This window comes from Hyperolius riggenbachi, chromosome 3 (genome assembly GCF_040937935.1).
Source record: "Hyperolius riggenbachi isolate aHypRig1 chromosome 3, aHypRig1.pri, whole genome shotgun sequence".
Lineage (NCBI taxonomy): Eukaryota > Metazoa > Chordata > Amphibia > Anura > Hyperoliidae > Hyperolius > Hyperolius riggenbachi.
Genome location: NC_090648.1, coordinates 219,943,690 through 219,963,530, shown reverse-complemented (window position 1 = coordinate 219,963,530; position 19,841 = coordinate 219,943,690). Strand labels below are relative to the sequence as shown.

At 41.1% G+C, this 19,841-nt stretch overlaps 1 protein-coding gene across 5 annotated transcripts in view; it reads left to right on the top strand.

The window, feature by feature from the left end:
- Positions 1-19,841, top strand: part of VPS13C (vacuolar protein sorting 13 homolog C) — a 390,940-nt gene that overhangs the window by 180,325 nt on the left and 190,774 nt on the right. For all 5 annotated transcript variants that reach the window (XM_068275765.1, XM_068275764.1, XM_068275763.1 and 2 more), the window contains 2 exons: positions 6,660-6,763; positions 8,742-8,909. In XM_068275765.1, the coding sequence (XP_068131866.1) occupies positions 6,660-6,763; positions 8,742-8,909 (272 nt within the window). The remainder of the gene's footprint in view (positions 1-6,659; positions 6,764-8,741; positions 8,910-19,841) is intronic.

The following is a 19,841-nucleotide window of genomic DNA, read 5'->3' as shown; positions in this document are numbered from 1 at the left end:
TCTTTACAATAATGATATCAAAGCACCAAATGTCCCTTACAAGCTTAATGCATAAGCCATAAACAGCAATTTTGCTGCTAAATAGTATTGATGAGCAGTATGCTGAAGGATCATAACAATAGACATCGGATGGTGAATGTATAGTCTGAGGCCCTGAGCCAGTGGCCCCTACACTTGCGATGCTGATCGCTCATGTAATCTCCTTGCAGTAAGCTTAGATTAGGAGCTCTCATCCGCCAGAATCAGTTAGTTTTGGTTTCCGGATTCAGTGGCTAGGACAAAGTTTAACTTTGTCCTAGTTGTCTATGGCTTGTGCTTTCAGCTTATAACTTACATTTAGAGTTGGAATATCTTTATTGGGAAGAAAACCACATGAGCTATAGTCAGGAAAGACTCTTTCTATGCTGAATTTTTTTGATTACTGTAACTTTTATACAAAATATGTTTGTACACATTTGTTCAATCCTTTTTTTCTTGAGGAACTCCATGCATTTATAGTTGTGTGGTTGGGTGCATAAAATTGGTGAACTAGCTTGTTTTTTTATCTAAGACATTAGCATTATTTTTTTTAATTTTTATGTTGTGTACAGATTTCCACAGAACTTGGAATTTTAGTGAACAGCGTTATCAGGGAAATACCTAGTGCTCCTAGTATTTTTAATCACATTTGTAAATGGTGTTTATCTCCACCACGTGCAGTTTCCAAAGCCCACACAGTCCGCTGCCGCCATGAAGCGTGCATTAAACATGCAATAGAAATGAAAAATTGTCCACAGAAAACAACGGTAGATTTCTGAAGACATGGTGTGAACCTTTTTCTTTTATGTCCCTAAAATGCTTAAAAGACCACTATAGCAAAGAAGTAAGCCGTTAACATCTGACAGAACTGACCGGTTTCAAATTAGTGCATCTGCTCATGGTGGATACTTTTTTTTTTCCAAAAGCACTTTCTGAATGGCAGCTTAACCAAAATCATAAGATACCAGCCAGCCTCCCTACTTGCTTGCACACTATTCTGGCAGTTAGACATAGCAGCTGCCCTTCAGGGAATAGTTTTGAAAACAAAACCTTAAGAATCCCTAATGAGGACATGGACTAGTACAAAACCTGCCAGTTCTGATAGATGTTAACATGCTTAAAGAACCCCTGGTTGATGACATGCGTGACTGACCTAGTTTACAGTACGCCTATTCACTGAGCTGAAGTCATTTCTTGCTCGTGCAAAGCAGCATTTTTTTACTTGCATATGCCTTCTGTTTTAGGAATGCTTAGTTGTCTTTGGCATAAGTTTTTAGTAGGGACGTTTTGTAGTTCCTTTAACCCCCTTAGGGAGATCTTGGTGCTTCTGGTTGTCCATTACTACTCTGTAACATTAATAACATGTTTTTTTTAACTATTTGTTTTTGCTGCAAGAGCTGGTTCAACATAATTGCCAAGAATTTTGATCTGGATGTGTAGTCAAGTTTCTTAAGATTAAGATCTGGTGGGCATGTCTAAATTATAAACTAGGTGGCATTGTTAGGTGAATAATTACTATGTCAAATAGCTTTCACTTTTATACGTACACTAACATATAAGATGTGCATTTGTCCCAAAGTAAATGCATTATAATTTATTTTTACTTTCTTTGTATTTGTTAAAACTGCAGCACATCCAAAGTTCTTGAGACCAGCAGCTTTATTTAATCCAAGTCACATAAAATCGGAAGAAAAGGCTGACTTGTTTCGAGCCAAGTCTGGCTCTTAGTCATAGTCTACTTACAGTAGATAAGACCGGTTACACATTTAAATAAGCAAGAACTTTCTACTCCACCCTTAATTAAATAACAGAGTGGGATGTTGAAAAAAACGTTCTGGAGTGGTACAACTGCAAAAGGATGCCATTGCAGAGTAGGGCAGCATGCAAAATGAAAAAAAAAATTACAATGCTCTAAAAAAAAAATAATAAAAAAAAATACATGTACAAAAGTGTATGAAACTGGTAAACTGAGAGACAAAATGAGATAGCTTTGAATAACTACAAGGAACAGCAGCAGTTAGGGGATATCCCCCTTAGCCATCTGCTGCTCCTATAAAAAATGATGACATTTGTAGGTCTTTTTAAAGTGTTACAGTATGTCTGCAGCGATACTGGGAAATGGACGAGGCCACTTAGTTAATTAAGGCTGCTTACACACTAAGACGTTACTAACACTCCCCCAACGCACAGCAATGTAACACAAGTGGGCTGTTAACACAGCCCACGTTGCGTTACATGTACCGCTGCACGTTCTGCCGAAAGTGCAGCATGCTACGGCGTTACAGCGGCTTAACCACTTAAGGACCACAGTTTTTTCGCCCCTTAAGGACCAGAGCCTTTTTCTCCATTCAGACCACTGCAGCTTTCACGGTTTATTGCTCGCTCATACAACCTACCGCCTAAATGAATTTTACCTCCTTTTCTTGTCACTAATACAGCTTTCTTTTGGTGCTATTTGATTGCTGCTGCGAGTTTGTTTTTATTATATTCATCAAAAAAGACATGAATTTTGTCAAAAAAATGACTTTTTTAACTTTGTGTTGACATTTTTCAAATCAAGTAAAATTTCCTATACATTTGAGCGCGAAAGTTATTCTGCTACATGTCTTTGATAAAAAAAAACAACCATTCAGTGTATATTTATTGGATTGGTAAAAGTTATAGCGTTTACAAACTATGGTGCCAAAAGTGAATTTTCCTATTTTCAAACATCTCTGACTATTCTGACCCCCTGTCATGTTTCATGAGGGGCTAAAATTCCAGGATAGTATAAATACCCCCCAAATGACCCCATTTTGGAAAGAAGTCATCCCAAAGTATTCAGTGAGAGGCATGGTGAGTTGATAGAAGATTTTATTTTTTGTCACAAGTTAGCGGAAAATGACACTTTGTGAAAGAAAAAAAAAAAAAAAAGTTTCCATTTCTTCTAACTTGCGACAAAAAAAAAAATGAAATCTGCCACGGACTCACTATGCTCCTCTCTGAATACCTTGAAGTGTCTACTTTCCAAAATGGGGTCATTTGTGGGGTGTGTTCACTGTCCTGGCATTTTGGGGGGTGCCTAATTGTAAGCACCCCTGTAAAGCCTAAAGATGCTCATTGGACTTTGGGCCCCTTAGCGCAGTTAGGCTGCAAAAAAGTGCCACACGTGGTATTGCCGTACTCAGGAGAAGTAGTATAATGTGTTTTGGGGTGTATTTTTACACATACCCATGCTGGGTGGGAGAAATATCTCTGTAAATGACAATTTTTTGATTTTTTTTTACACACAATTGTCTATTTACAGAGATATTTGTCCCACTCAGCATGGGTATGTGTAAAAATACACCCCAAAACACATTATACTACTTCTCCTGAGTACGGCGATACCACATGTGTGACACTTTTTTGCAACCTAGGTGCGCTAAGGGGCCTAACGTCCTATTCACAGGTCATTTTGAGGCATTTGAATTCTAGACTACTCCTCACGGTTTAGGGCCCCTAAAATGCCAGGGCAGTATAGGAACCCTACAAGTGACCCCATTTTAGAAAGAAGACACCCCAAGGTATTCTGTTAGGAGTATGGTGAGTTCATAGAAGATTTTTTTTTTTGTCACAAGTTAGCGGAAAATAACACTTTGTGAAAAAAAAAATACAAATCAATTTCCGCTAACTTGTGACAAAAAATAAAATCTTCTATGAACTCATCATACACCTAACAGAATACCTTGGGGTGTCTTCTTTCTAAAATGGGGTCACTTGTGGGCTTCCTATACTGCCCTGGCATTTTAGGGGCCCTAAACCGTGAGGAGTAGTCTGGAAACCAAATGCCGCAAAATGACCCTTGAAATCCTAAAGGTACTAATTGGACTTTGGGCCCCTTAGCGCAGTTAGGGTGCAAAAAAGTGTCACACATGTGGTATCGCCGTACTCAGGAGAAATAGTATAATGTGTTTTGTGGTGTATTTTTACATATAACCATGCTGGGTGGGGGAAATATCTCTGTAAATGACACATTTTTGATTTTTTTTACACACAATTGTCCATTTACAGAGAGATTTATCCCACCCAGCATAGGTATGTGCAAAAATACACCCCAAGGTATTCTGTTAGGTGTATGGTGAGTTCATAGAAGATTTTATTTTTTGTCACAAGTTCGTGAAAAATGACACTGTGAAAAAAACAATAAAAATCCAATTTCCGCTAACTTTTGACAAAAAATAAAATCTTCTATGAACTCGTCATACACCTAACAGAATACCTTGGGGTGTCTTTTTTCTAAAATGGGGTCACTTGTGGGGTTCCTATACTGCCCTGGCATTTTACGGGCCCTAAACCGTGAGTAGTCTGGAAACCAAATTTCTCAAAATGACTGTTCAGGGGTATAAGCATCTGCAAATTTTGATGACAGGTGGTCTATGAGGGGGCGAATTTTGTGGAACCGGTCATAAGCAGGGTGGCCTCTTAGATGACAGGTTGTATTGGGCCTGATCTGATGGATAGGAGTGCTAGGGGGGTGACAGGAGGTGATTGATGGGTGTCTCAGGGGGTGGTTAGAGGGGAAAATAGATGCAATCAATACACTGGGGAGGTGATCGGAAGGGGGTCTGAGGGGGATCTGAGGGTTTGGTCGAGTGATCAGGAACCCCACACAGGGCAAATTAGGGCCTGATCTGATGGGTAGGTGTGCTAGGGGGTGACAGGTGATGACAGGAGGTGATTGATGGGTGTCTCAAGGTGTGATTAGAGGGGGGAAATACATGCAAGCAATGCACTGGCGACGTGATCAGGGCTGGGGTCTGAGGGCAATCTGAGCATGTGGGCGGGTGATTGGGTGCCCTAGGGGCAGATTAGGGTCTAATCTGATGGGTAACAGTGACAGGTGGTGATAGGGGATGATTGATGGGTGATTGATGGGTAATTAGTGGGTGTTTAGAGGAGAGAACAGATGTAAACACTGCACTTGGGAGGTGATCTGATGTCGGATCTGCGGGCGATCTATTGGTGTGGGTGGGTGATCAGATTGCCCGCAAGGGGCAGGTTAGGGGCTGATTGATGGGTGGCAGTGATTGACAGGTGATTGACAGGTGATCAGGGGGATAGATGCATACAGTACACAGTATAATAGGCTTTGTATACATTACAAAGCCTATTATACTCTTTACATGCGGCGATCCGGGTGCTAGTAACCCGCCGGCGCTTCCGAACGGCCGGCGGGTTACAGCGTGAGGGGGGTGGAGCCAGTCGCCGGCGGCTGATCGCGTCACGAATGACGCGATCGCCGCATTACCGCAGCCGCCCCCGCCGATGGGCGTATTGCGGTCGTTTAGGCCCGGACTTTGCCGCCGCCCATCGTCTGGGGGCGGTCCTCAAGTGGTTAAGCCGCGTTAGACTGTTTGCACATGCGCAGTCATGTTGGGGAGAAGCGGAGAGCGGCCAGGCACATGGCTAATTAATATTCACTGCACGTTGTGACGTGCAGTGTTTACTTCCTGGTGCGGCCGCTCTGTGCGGCGATTGGCCGGCGGGGCCATGTGATGCCGCATGCGTCCAAGAGTATGCATCACGGCATCACTGACGCCAGAGTGAGCTGCACAACGCGGCTCACTCTGACGTCCACATCGAAGAGCACCAGGCCTTGCGTTAGGTGCACATTATGGGACCTTAACGTAGCACCTAACGCAACTTCTTGGTGCGCAAGTAGCCTAAAGGTTTGGCTTTTCGGTTGTTTAAAATGATGTGGAAATAATCAGGTGATACATGTAGCAATGCTGCTTCCAGAATACTGAACCAAAGTACACTGGTAGCCCAAAAATCAATGTGCTCTGTAATACAAATATTATCTTCGGCTATTTATGCCCAACTCAGAAGTACATTTAGTCCTCCTCCTTTCCAGTACATAATATAGCAAAGCCAGGAAAAAAATGTACTTTACATTTCAGTTTTTTTTTTTTTCCGTTCTTTTTAAACTTAGGCCTAGTGCACACCAAAACCGCTAGCAGATCCACAAAACGCTAGCGGTTTTGGGTGTGGATGACAGAGTTTAGTCCCAGTGCAGACCGGGCGGATCTTGATGTGATCCGCCGGGTGTTCACCGGCTGCATCAGCATCCGCATGGCTAATGTATCTCTATGGGCTGGTGCACACTGGCGGTTTGAGGTTTTTAGCAAACCGCAAACGTGCAGCAAGAGGCACGTTTGCAGCTTGCTTAAAACCTCAAACCGCCGGTATGCACCAGCCCATAGAGATACATTAGCCATGCAGATTTTCAGGCGGATTCGGCCGGCGGATCCGCCCGGTGTGCACTGGGCTTTACTGTCTGATATTCAAGCTTGCTCTCAGTTTTGCATTGTTAAACAGAGTATATACAGTATTTACCTTAAATTAATATGTAACTCAGCTTTCTGCATTGATGAGCGTAATCAGAAAACCAACCCTCATTGCGCAAAGAAGAATATGAGAAGTGGCGGCAACCTGTTACAATCCTTGCTACAGTTGACAGATAAATCTGCTTGTCCAACTTCAAGAAACCAATGTTTGTCCAGGCATTAGTTTGTTTCAACATTAACACCTATGGGTTTATTTTAATGATATGTAACAATGTCTTAGCCTTGTTAAATATTTTTGGATTTTTTTTTAAATCAAATTAAACCTTTTCTCAGGTCTTGACACATCCATCATTTTGGAATCCAGACAGATGGATATTTTTGCCAGGCTGAAAGATATTATTGTCAATGATGTCAACCCACAAACTATCCACAAACAGGTAATGTTAAATTAATTAATGCTGTTGCCTTAGGAACGTGCTATCAAATCAAACCCATCTTCAGGCACATATCTTAATAAACCAACTAACACTTAAAGCACATCTGAAGTGTGAGGGATATGTAGGCTGACATATTTCTTTCCTTTTAAAGTGAACCTAAAGTCACCGGCCGACAGGCCTGTATATTGCCCCCTATGCTGCTATTGCGGAACACTTCCGGACAAACCGGAAGTATTCGCCGGCGGGTCCTGGGCCATCGGAGCGGAGCTGCGAGGGCACCTATCGGCTGCAGGGGACTGAGGGAAGCCCCAGGTGAGTAAATCTCATTTTTTTTACCTTGACTTTAGGTTCACTTTAAATAATGCAGTTTGCTTGACTTTACTGCTGAGCTTCTGTCTTCAATACTTTAAGCCATAGACCCTGATTGAGCTTGCAGTTTGTTTCTTACTGAAAGAGAACCAGATGCGGGTATTTTATATCTTAAGAGAACACAGAGGCATGTTCTGTGCATAATCACATGCCTCTGTGTCTCTGTATTGCTGTCTCTAGTCCCCCCACCCCCCCCCCCGGTCTCCTGTGTCCCCCGAAAAAAGCTTTAGGCTAACGATAATCTGCTTGTCGCTAGCCTTGTATTTACCTGCAGCCTGTCATTCTATATCGGCTCCCCTGCCTCTGTCCCCGCCGCTGCCCGCCTCCGTGTACTTATTCCAATCGGAAGCTAAGCCGTGACCTGGAAGGTACTTCACGGAGGCGGGCAGCGGCAGGAACAGAGGCGGGGGAGCCGATATAGAATGACAGGCTGCAGGTAAATAAAACGCTTGCGACAAGCAGATTGTCGCTAGCTTAGCGGTTTTTCGGGAGGCACAGCAGACCCCGGGGGCACTAGAGGCGGCAATACAGAGACACAGAAGCATGTAAAAATGCACAGAACATGCCTCTGTGTTCTCTCAAGATATAAAATACCTGCCTCGGGTTCTCTTGAAGTCTGACTAGATTAGCCACATGACTGTTTCAGGTGCGGGATTCAGACACTACTGCAGCCAAAAAATCAGCAGTACTGCCAGGTAACTGGTATTGTTTAAAAGGAAATAAATATGGCAGCCACCATAACCCTCTTAGTTGAGTTGTCCTTTAAGCTATTGGTCTATGGAAATGGTACCCGTTTGTTTAGTCCTTAGACATCTATGTATTAGTGCAAAACCACTTCAGCCTACTCCAGATTAACCCAATTAAAGTAAAATTTGGATAATCTGCACGCTACTGGATTTCATTTTTGATGGTCTGCTAGTGTACCTTACAAATGCTATCCAGCAAGTGACCTCACTTTATATTTAGACATTATAGTTATCCTGCTTCACCACTGCAGTTTGTTAATCAAACAGTATAGGAGTCACTACTTTGAATGATTGTCGTGCACTCTGGGATATACAGCTGCAAGTACAATCCATGCATTACATTTTGGAACTGTCTAGCCGTGTTTTATATAGCCTCTTTCGTGAGAGCTTTTTGATAAGGCTCTGTGAGTTAGCACTGAATGTCTGTTTTATACTGTACATCTCATTTACTTGACATATTTTTTACTTGATAATTCTTATTTATATACCGGTTAATGTTTTTGAATACATTTGTTACTTTCCCTTGCCCAGGACTCTGGATCCTTCTTTTTAATATGTGGTTGCTGTTCTTTTTTCTTTTAATGTAATCACTCACATTAACTGGACACCACACTATTATTATTATTTATTTTTTTACAGACCAAATAAAAGCAGTAATTAGGGATGGTCAGTGAGATGCTAGTGATTCTGAGTTGATGCAAGAGTATGGAAGTTTTGTATACAAATGTATGCAGTATAAAAATGGACCAGTGGAATATAATTGGACCATTTTCAAGCTGCATGGATCTGCATAATAAACTTGTATAATCCTGCATCAATTGGAATTATTTACATCAGACTAACTCTCCGTTTTGTGGTTTTAGGCGGTTGGCATCATGGAAGAGGAAGTTTTCAATTTCAATTTGACACTCTATCCTGAGGCAACACAAGGAGAAGCTTATAAGGATGTGTCCAAGGTTGATGGGAAGATTTCCCTTAGAGTTGGCTGTATGAAGATAGTCTTCCTCAACAAGTTCCTTGGGTCACTACTGGTGAGAGCTACTCTTTAAGATGACAATGATTGCCAATCTCATTTTAGTCCATGGTTGATTTTTTTTCTCTTAAAGGGAAGATCCACGGACTGTGATATAAAAATACAAATCCACTTTTTCCTCCAGCCCGTGGCGGAGGCTCCCGGTCTTCTTCGGTGACGCACCCAACCTGGCCAGGCCGGGCTTTTCTGCACTCCAAAATGCGCCTCACGGGGGCACGCTGACGTCATCGGACGTCCTCTGGCCTGTACTGCGCAGGCGCAGAACTACTGCGCTTGCGCAATACAGCCCGGACGACGTCCGATGACGTCAGCGTGCACCAGCGAGACGCATGTTGGAGGGCAGAAGAGCCCAACCTTGAAGCCGGCCTGGCCAGGTCGGGTGCGCCACCAAAGAAGAGCGGGAGCCTCCGGAGCGGCGCCGAGGGCACGTCCTGGCTGCCATGGGCTGGAGGAAACCCCAGGTAAGTGGATTTGTATTTTTTAATTAGCGTGAACCTTCCCTTTAAGTTTTCTTGTGCTTTATTTGCAGTTAAGTGCTGTTTTAATACATAGAAATTTGAGCAGATAAATAGGATTCTATTGCTGGAACTTAAAGGGTAATTATATTGATTATTTTTTATGTACTATGCTTTCCACAAAGAAATATATTTTAACAGTTATTTTATTAAAAAATAAGTAATGATCCAAATAATTGGTATTTTGTTTTGGGCTTTGATAAACATAAGTTATAAATTGCTGACTCTTCATCCACGTTATCTTAAATTTGGGTTTTAATTACATCGTTCATTGCCCCTTCCCCACAGTGTGAAATGAAATACCACCACAGACTGCTCACCATAACTGAGATTTCCATGTGGAAGCATTCAGCCGTTTGAAAGATATAATGGCTAGCCATGGAGAGAATGAATAACGCTTAGTACATACATAAAGCACACTTCAGTTTATAGTTACCTGGGGAAATTATAATTTTGTGAGGAAAGAGAACAATGGCACTCTGCATAATTTGTCTCCTGTGCTCACAGATCAAGCCCCAAAAATTGTCTGTTAAGCCCCCTACAACTTTTGTTGTGAAAAAAGTTAAAACAACTAAAAAAAAGTATTTTGCTGTTGTTCAAACAGCTGATAAGACTAAGAAGTCAATCTGTTGGATTGACTTCTTCTCAGTCTTATCAGCTGTTTGAAGAATAGCAAAATACATTTTTTAGTTGTTTATACTTGTTACACAACAAAAGCTGTTTGGCAATTTGTGCTGCATAAAAGACCACTTTTGAGTGTGTGAATGGGGCTTAACAGACAAGTTGGGCAGATAGTATGGCAGATAGTTGGTACGTGTGCATGAACCTTAGAACTGATTCTACTGTAGATTGGCTGCAGTAGTGTCTGAATAACATCACAAACAAGCATGCAGATAATCTTATCAGATCTGACCATAATGTCAGAAACACCTGATCTGCCGCATGCTTGTTCAGGGTGTATGGCTAATTAGAGGATCAGCAGGACAGCCAGGAAACTGGTATTGCTTAAAAGAAAATAAAAATGGCTGCCTCCATACCCCTATTGCTTCAGTTGTTCTTTAATAGAAAAGCTTCCAGTTTAACTTCAGATATTGGATCCAAAAATACAAGTTTCCAGCTCTAATGTGTTATGATAGTTGTGGACATCTAACCGCATGTTTCTTTTTTCTTGATCATAGTATTTATATAACCTTTTAGAATATGTGATTGTGATGAAATCCATGATGTCAATATGTTGCAAATGATTATTTGTCGTAATTTTTACTTACAGCAAATGAATCTCAAAGTAGCTGTACCACGCAGCAGGTGTTTTCTTTTTAGATGTATTCTTTTGTTTTTTAATTTTCATCATTCAGTAGAGTGTGTGCAATCTAAATTTCCCTCATTGCAGAAGCAGTGTGTTATAGGAACAATACAATGTGTGCGCACATGTGAGCGGAATGCACGTAATTTGTTATGTCAGCGTGGATAATGGGTTGTGGGCTTCTCTTTCCAGAACAGTGCACATTGAGCTGCTTGCTTCACCTGCCATCCGCAGTGATTCACCCTGCTGTTTAACCAAGATAACAGCTCTTTGTTAGGTTGGAAATGTTACCTTTTGATAACAATTTCTATAAATTAGTCCTAACTCACATCTGAGGCATGGAATATGATGATGCAAGATTACATTCATTTAGATGTACCTTAATCTGAAAACTTGTTCAGTATAATTGGAATTGGAAGTTTTTGGTTTACAGTTGCAATTTGATAGACCTATTTGTTTTTCCATTACTGACCTAGGAAGTTGGTTTTTTTTTTAATCAGCCTGAAATTTTTTTTATTTAAAGTGTACCACTTGTGTATGTGTATATGTATATGTGTGTATGTGTATGTGTGTGTGTGTATATATGGATGTATGTATCTCTCTCTCTATATATCTATATCTATATATCTATATCTATATATCTATATATCTCTATAATGCTTGGCATTGATCTGTTTACCTGGACCGAACAAAGGAATCAGCAGCAGCGGAACTCGTGAGTATTGCATGGTGGCAATGAAACATGGTGAGCAAAACGGAGTGAAGGCAGCGACCAGCCTAGTGAGAAATGACACTGTTCTCATATGCCTTAATTGTGTCCGTGCACCCATCGCTTTGCTTACTGTTCAGGAAAAATGCATTCAGATCTGTTTTTTTTTTTTTTTACTAGTGGAAACTGATCCTTTTTTTAACTATAGGATCGGCTTCAAGCCCCGAGTGGAGCTTGGGAAAATAAACCCAAAGGAGGGTCTCCAGAGGTAAAAGAGAAAATGACATTAGTTCAAAAAATAAAAAAAGACAGCTACGAGAAAACTTTTAATTCTCGTCAAGAGGGCACTTGGTGTAGTGTGCAGGGAATGCACTGGGAGCAGAAGGAGCAGAGTGTAAAACTCAGTCTAAACAAGTCATTTATCTTGCTTATTTGTTTACATCTACGATCTTTACAGCACTCCCTGATCAGCTTACAATGTCCCGTACAGCTTCATCAGGGAGATGAATGCAACATCAGCTGTTGCATCGCTGCCCAAGTCAGCGATAGTACATATCGCTTAGCCTGGAAAGCAACGGGCAGGATCTCTACATATGCTGTCTAAAATCTTTCAAGCCTAAATTAAAAAAACTACTTCGTATCTGATACTTCTATTATTAGGTACATGCTTACCAGGATTATCACAGTAGCCTAATTTTACCTATGGTGCCCCTTTAACAACTTTTAAACTTCTATTTGTAAGATCAAGTGAGAATTTTAGGCAGTTGCAAACAGCAGCAAATAAAAAAAACAATTATCAGGTTGACATCATTGAACCCCCTTCCACACAAGTAATATTGTAATGCAATAATTCCATTCCAAAAACTCCCCCAAACGAACTAAACAAGAACGCATAGACTTGTCCCCCCAATCCCAGCTCATGAGAGGCCATATATTTGGGTTCCAATTATAACTATTTATAAAATTCGTAGAAGGCACTCCATCAACTGTAGGTCGGGTGCTTGATACTAGGACGTAGGCATGTCCCAATTGCAAACAAAAAGTCAAGTGTATCAGCACACCGTTTTAGCTTTACGCTCCTTTTATTGAGCTATGCGTTCCCAATTATACCTATGTCCCCTCCCCCCTCACAAAAAAAGTGATTTCCCTCAAGTGTATTCATTGCTTATAACATGTATGACAAATGCAGCTGTGTTGCCCATATTGTTTATCCCATATTAAGTTTACCCTTGTTACACTGACACAAACGCACACAGACTAATATTAGTCATGTTTCAAAAGGATACCAATTTTCTCCTCTTTCTAGCAAGTATAGCCATGGTCTTCTCTCCATATAAGTATAGCCAAATACTTCTTAAGTATAACAATGTAATACCTCCTTTTCCCCATAATAATAATTGGCAAGGAGTCCTGTAAGCCCTAAAAAAAAGAGTACTGTAAAAAATAAACCCCGTTTAATTTACCTGGGGCTTCTACCTGTCCCCCGCAGCCATCCTGTGCCAGGACAAAATGATCCTCCGGTCCCACGCCGCGGCTCACTTCCAGTTTTTGTGACTTTGTTGCAAGCCACTGCGCCAGTGCGGGCACAGGACGTCTGCAGGGGACTGGTGGAAGCCCCAGGTAAGTTAAACGTTTAAAAAAAAAAATAGGGCTCACTTGCAGTCTTCACCACTGAGAATAGGAGGCACGGATCTACACTTCTGATCATGTGCGTAGCCTTATAATTGATGGGGATTTAAACTTCAGAACTCACATTTCCGCTGTGGTGAAATTATCCTATTTCCACCTGAAGAACATCGCAAAAATCAAGAACCTCATCCCCCTTGAAGATCTACCAACCTTAGTTCATGCCTTGATTACATCCCGACTGGACTACTGCAATGCTCTCTAAACTTGCCTTCCAAAAAAGTACTTGTACTGCCTAGAGCTGATACAGAATACTGCTGCCAGACTTTTAACCAACCAACCCTGTCACTGCCACATAACACCAGTCCTGCACGCCCTTCACCTTGGCTACCTATAAAATGGAGGATCCTATTCAAGATTGGCCTACTGACATTTAAATCACGAAATAATCTGGGCCCTGGATACATGAAAGAAATGTTACAGCTGCGTAGTAATCCCTGCAATCTCAGATCCACAAGTTACTCACTAATAATCTAGTCATACCCAGAGTCCACTTTTGGTCCCAGAGCCTTCTGTCATGCTGCTCCTACGTTTTGGAACTCCTTACCTCAGCAGATCAGGACAGCTTTATCCCTGGACGTGTTTAAATCCAGACTGAAAACCCACCTGTTCAGTTTGGCATTTGCAGAAATATAACTTTTGTTGTGTGAATACTTCATCCTACTACCAACTACTGAATCTGAGAGAGCCTGAGCACTTTGAGTCCTATGGGAGAAAAGCGCTATAGAAATGTTATTGTATTGTATATTGTATAAAGTATTCCTTTAGAACAAGAGTAGAGTTGATTAACACTAGGAACAGCAATTGACCCAAACAGAGCTACTTATTCCTGCACAGGCTCTTTCTAGAGAATCCTCTCTCCCCTGTGATGTCACTTGATAGCTACCTTTTGATAGGAACCATCATGAGAGCTGTATTGCTGAAACTAGAAAAAAGCCCTTGAAGGAACAAGTAACCATGCCTGTCCCAATCGGCTGTTATAGAGCAGCTTATGTTAGCAGAGGGGGAGAATATGCACTTAATCTGTCTATAACCTTCCAAGCCCACATTTAAAAAAAACAACTGCTTAGTATCTAATGTTCCTAATATTAGATATATGCTACCAGGGTTACCCCAGGAAACTAACTTATTGCTATAGTGGCCCTTTAAAATTAGTATATGTTTACAACTATTCGGAGATGTGCTTTCTGCTTGATTGCAAAGCAAAATCTAATTTGCCAGTTAATTTTCTAGCCTGTAAAAACTTTTTTTTATTCCCCTGTGATTGTTAAGCATGAAAATAAAGTCTGTGCTAGCAGGTGCCAGGTAGTAGGCGGAAACTAGTATAATATTTTTTAGAAAATGTCCTATGACCCATGCTGAACACTTTGTGCCACGTGCTGCTCGTGTGCTTCAAAATCTCTGAACCTCCCCAGACTTCCGCCACTGTGTAGTTAGGGCTCAACAAATGTTTGAAATTAATTCTGGGTCACATGTTAAAGGCACGTGGGATTTGGCATATGCTTTCAGAGCTTACTAATATAGGACACAAAATTGATGTTTATTTGTAATCCCTTCTAATTTAATTCTGATATTCCTGGGCCAAATGTCTGTGTCCAGAGCGTTAATAGCTGACATTGCGTAAAGTCTAAAATTATACTCTCACTTCACCATTGTAGGTCACATGAGTGGATTCAGATAAAGGCTTTAACTATTACCAGTTATATGTATGCTGTAATGTACTTGCACAGTTTTGTGTACTGTTGAAACTAGCCTACCTTTTCTATGTTGTTGCTGCAGTTATTTTTAGTAGTGAAATTACCGGTAATCATACAAATGCTTTTCTGTGGTATTAAGCGGATCGTGTAGGATGTAGAATCTTTAGCACACTGGGCTTTAATGTATAGTCTACCATTAGTAACCTTGAAAAAGATTTTGTTTGCAGAATATTTTTTTATTCCTTTCAGCTAGCTCTGCTCTGGTGTGATTAATTTTTTTTCAAAAACTCTCTTGTCCGAAAATGTAATATTAGAGCGCTGAATGAACGAATAGGCCTCAAATTGGATGCTACACTCTGGGTGTTGCTGTGCGGTTGGAAGAAAAATTCAACGCCATATCCTAGATACTTTTTTTTTTGTAACTCTGTTTTTATTAAGAATTAACCAAAAATATAAATCAAAGAATACAGTTCAGATCTTCAGAGTATGACGATCGTATAGATCAAACATATATATATATAACAACCTCTTCAGTCTGAGTTTATCAGACTCCCAACACTTTTTCTAGTAGGAGTGTTCATGTGAGGTAAATGTCCAGGTAAATAACTGAGAATAGGTTGTGTGGATGTCTATTGAAGAGAAGAGTCTCATCCTATAAGTTTCCATATCCTATGGTCAAGGTATATTTTATAATTGAAACAGCATTTAGATATTGATCAAGGTTAAAGATATACTCACATGTAGCTTATAGGGTTCTCTAGTAATGAAGAAAGACTAAAGAGGTTGATGTCTAAAAGGGGAGTGGGATAAAGGGAGGGAGAGGAATTAGGGGAGGGGGGAAGGAGAAGGTGAGGGAAGATTAGTGGAGTACAGTGTTCAGCCACCTCAGCCCGGAGAAGTGTACTGTATGTTGGAAGGTGGATCAATGGGTATGGTGATACAAAGGGTCAGATACCCTTAGGTTGTGAGAGAAAGTGGTGCGGCCTAGAGAAATTAAGGAGGCATATAGTCTGGTGTGTGAAGTAACCAGGGGTCCCAAACTTTGTGAAAGAGATCCTCAGTGTCTCTCAGCGTAGCGGTCATTTGTTCCATGGATTTGATCCAGTTAATTTTGATTTTAACTTCTGAGATAGGAGGAGCAATGTTCTTCCAGGCAGAGGCAATCGAGAGCCTAGTTGCAGTTAATATGTGGTTAATCAGTCGTTTAGAACATTTGTTCACACCGGGGGTGGGTTTTCCCAGCAGCATAGTGATTGGTTCTAATGGGATTGAGGTATCTAGAACTGAGAAAATCAGCTGATGGACTTCTTTCCAGAGTGGGGTAATTATTGGACAGGACCAATAGATATGTTCCAACGAGCCTTTAAGAGGGCAACCTCTCCAACAGTTATCAGGAGTATGAGGGTAAATTTTGGAAAGGACTTCGGGGGTTAGGTACCATCTGAACAGTATTTTGTATATGTTCTCTTTGATTTGTGTGCATATAGAGGAGTGCTTAGCATTCTCCCAAATATCCTCCCAGTCTGTGTTATCAATGGTAGTTGAGAAAGCATTTTCCCATTTTTCCATGTAGGGATAAGAGGCCTCTAAAGAGCCTGACTTTGTTTGCAGTAGGAAGTATATTTGGGAGATTAAGCCTTTTTGATGTCCTCTGTGCATACAAAGCCTTTCAAAGGTCATGTAGGAAGATAGGGAGGTAGATCCCTTGGTGAATCTCTGCAGGAAATGGTAGATTTGATTTAGTTCAAAAAGTGTTAGCGGAGAGGTCTTTATTTTCTTGTATTGAAGATGGGATAAGTAGTTTACCGGAGGCAGGGTCTGTCCAATTTTTAAGATTGAAATAGTTGATACCATCTAGCGATAAAAGTAGGGGCAGTACCCAGGGGGAACATAGGGTTTCCCAGTATGGGAAGTAGGGGGGATGGGTGAGATTTTAGGCCTGCCGTTTATTCTGCGGCTTTCCAAATTTTTAGAGTAAAGGGTATAGTTGGGGTTATATCTTTGTGGGGTAGTTTAGGAGGTTTCTCAACCCATTTAAAAGAGGCCAGAGATAGCGGAGAGACTTCCATGGCCTCTATTAATGCCATTTGGAGAAGACTCTATAATCGGACCATTCAGTTATCTGTCGCAGGTGTGCTGCCCGATAGTAGTGTTTTAGGTGAGGTAGGCCTAGGCCTCCCTGTTCTCTAGAAGAAAGGAGAACCTTTTTAGAGACTCTTGGACGTTTGTTGTTCCATACAAATTTTAAGGCAGATTGTAGTCTAGACAGTTGACCTGAAGGGACTTGGACCGGTAGGGTCTCGAATAAGTAAAGTATGCGTGGCAATATATTCATTTTTAATGAGTAAATTCTCCCTATCCATGAGATTTTGTAGGTTGTCCATTTATGTAGATCTTGAAGGATTTTCTGAATCAGGGATGGATAATTATGTTTATATATAGAGGAGTATGAGGTGGTCAAGTTAATCCCTAGATATTTTAAGGTTTGGGTTCTCCAGTTGTAAGGGTTATGGGATTTTAGAGCGAGTAGCATTCCTAAGGGGATTTTAATTGGTAAAGCTTCTGTTTTATCTTTGTTCAGTTTGAACCCAGATAAGTTTTCATAGGAGGATATTGTGGAATGGAGAGCAGGAAGAGAGGTCGTGGGGTTGGTGAGCGATAGCAGAATCTCGTCCACGAATAATGAGATTTTATGTTCGTGACCAGCGTTTTATTCCTAAGATGTCTCTATTAAGTCTAATGGCGCTAGCCAGGGGTTCAATACTGATGGCAAATAGTAAAGGGGATAGGGGACAGCCCTGTCTGGTGCCGTTTTTAATGTTAAATGGAAGGGGGGAAACATAGGGTAGTTTAAAGAGAATCTGTATTGTTAAAATCGCACAAAAGTAAACATACCAGTGTGTTAGGGGACATCTCCTATTACCCTCTGTCACAATTTTGCCGCTCCTCGCCGCATTAAAAGTGGTTAAAAACAGTTTTAAAAAGTTTGTTTATAAACAAACAAAATGGCCACCAAAACAGGAAGTAGGTTGATGTACAGTATGTCCACACATAGAAAATACATCCATACACAAGCAGGCTGTATACACCCTTCCTTTTGAATCTCAAGAGATAATTTGTGTGTTTCTTTCCCCCTGCAGTTCTCATGCACTTAAGTTTCAGGCTGCTCGTTTCTTCCTGCAAACAACTTTGCCTTTGTTTGTAATTCCTCAGTATGTGAAAGCCCAGCCAGCTCAGATGACGATTTATCCAGCTTGTAAAAGATAAGAGAGAAGAGAGAAGCTGCCCTAATCTATATAATACACAGGCAGTGTGCATAGAGGGGCCTGAAAGGGGGAGTTCATAGCAGAACCACAACACTGAAGAACTTGGCAGCCTTCCAGACACAGGCCGACAAGTCTGACAGGGGAAAGATACATTGATTTATTACAGGGACTGTGATAGTAGAAAGTGCTGCAGTAAGCCAGAACACATTAGAATAGCTTTTGGAACTTGTAGGATGATAAAAAAAACAGGATGCAATTTTTGTTACAGAGTCTCTTTAACTGTGGAAGTAGGGGAGGAGTATAGAAATTTTAAAAGGGTGACAAAAGGGGCCAGTGAAGCCTTGATGCTGGAGCACCTTGAAGAGAAAAGGCCAGGAGAGCCTATCAAAGGCTTTTTCCGCATCTAGACTCAAGAGAAGCGAAGGTTTTCCCCCTCTATTCATTATTGAGATGAGATCTATTGCTTTCCTGGTGTTGTCTCCAGCCTGGCGCCCCAGAATGAGGCCTACCTGGTCGTTGTTTATTAAAGTTGTAAGGATTGGGTTTAAACAATTGGCGAGAGCTTTAGTTATTATCTTTAGGTCGGAATTTAGCAGGGATATTGGTCTATAACTTTGAGGTAGTTGGGGGTCCTTTCCATCTTTAGGAATTACTGTAAGAAGGGAAGCTAACATAGAGGGGGGAGGGATATGGCCATCCATTATTTTAGAAGCTAAGGAGGCTAAGTGTGGGAGTAGGATGTGTTGAAATGTTTTATAGTAAGAGTAGGGTAGTCCGTCCGGTCCAGGGGATTTTGAGGAGGGGAATGATTTTAGGACCTCGGTCAATTCTATTGTGGTTATAGGAGAATTAAGTAAGGCACGTTGGGGTTCAGTTATCAGGGGTAGGTTTAGGGGTGTCAAGAATGAGTCAACTTTAGATGAGAAATTGGGGTCTTTGTTATGATCAGGCAGATTGTATAAATGTTCATAGTAGCTCGTGAAGATTTGGGCGATTTTATGAGGGTTGTAATGTATGTGGCCTGCCGAATCTTTCATAGAATAAATTAGGTGTTGGGGATTTTTTGGATTAAGTTTTCTGGCTAAGATTGTATGTGGTTTGTTTCCTCTTTCATAGAAGATCTGTTTGGTCCAACGGAGGCTTTTTTCGATCTGTGCAGATTGTAAGGAGCGGATATTTTGTTTAAGTTGTTGTAGTTGAAGGAAGTGCTGTTGGGTTGGATTTGATTTATATAAATTTTGAGCTTTGGATAAAGCTGTATGGAGGGATATTAATTTTTGAGAGGATAGCTTTTTTCTCCTGGACCCTTCTGTTATAAAGAGGCCCCTAATAAAGGCCTTGTGTGATTCCCATAACATGCCATAAGATGATACTGAATCGGTTAGTTTGGAAAACTGATTGCAACTCTTTAGCAAATTCAGAAATAAGGGATTTATCCTGTAAAAGTGTCTCGTTTAGTCTCCAGTATAGAGGTTTATGTGGTTTGTGTAGCCACTCCAAATCAAGAGATACACTTTGGTGGTCGGACCAGGCTACTGGGTGAATTTCAGATTTCTTCATCAGAGGGATTAGAGTAGCTTCAGAAAAAAGTAGTCTAGTCTTGAATGTGAAGCGTGAGGAGGAGAGTAGAAAGTATATTCCGTTGAGGTGGGGTTATTAATTCTCCAAATATCAAGCAGGCTATACTTTCTTATTAACATTCTGAATTTGCGGGAGTTGCGATCATGTGTGGCAGCTGAGGATGTTGAAGTGGC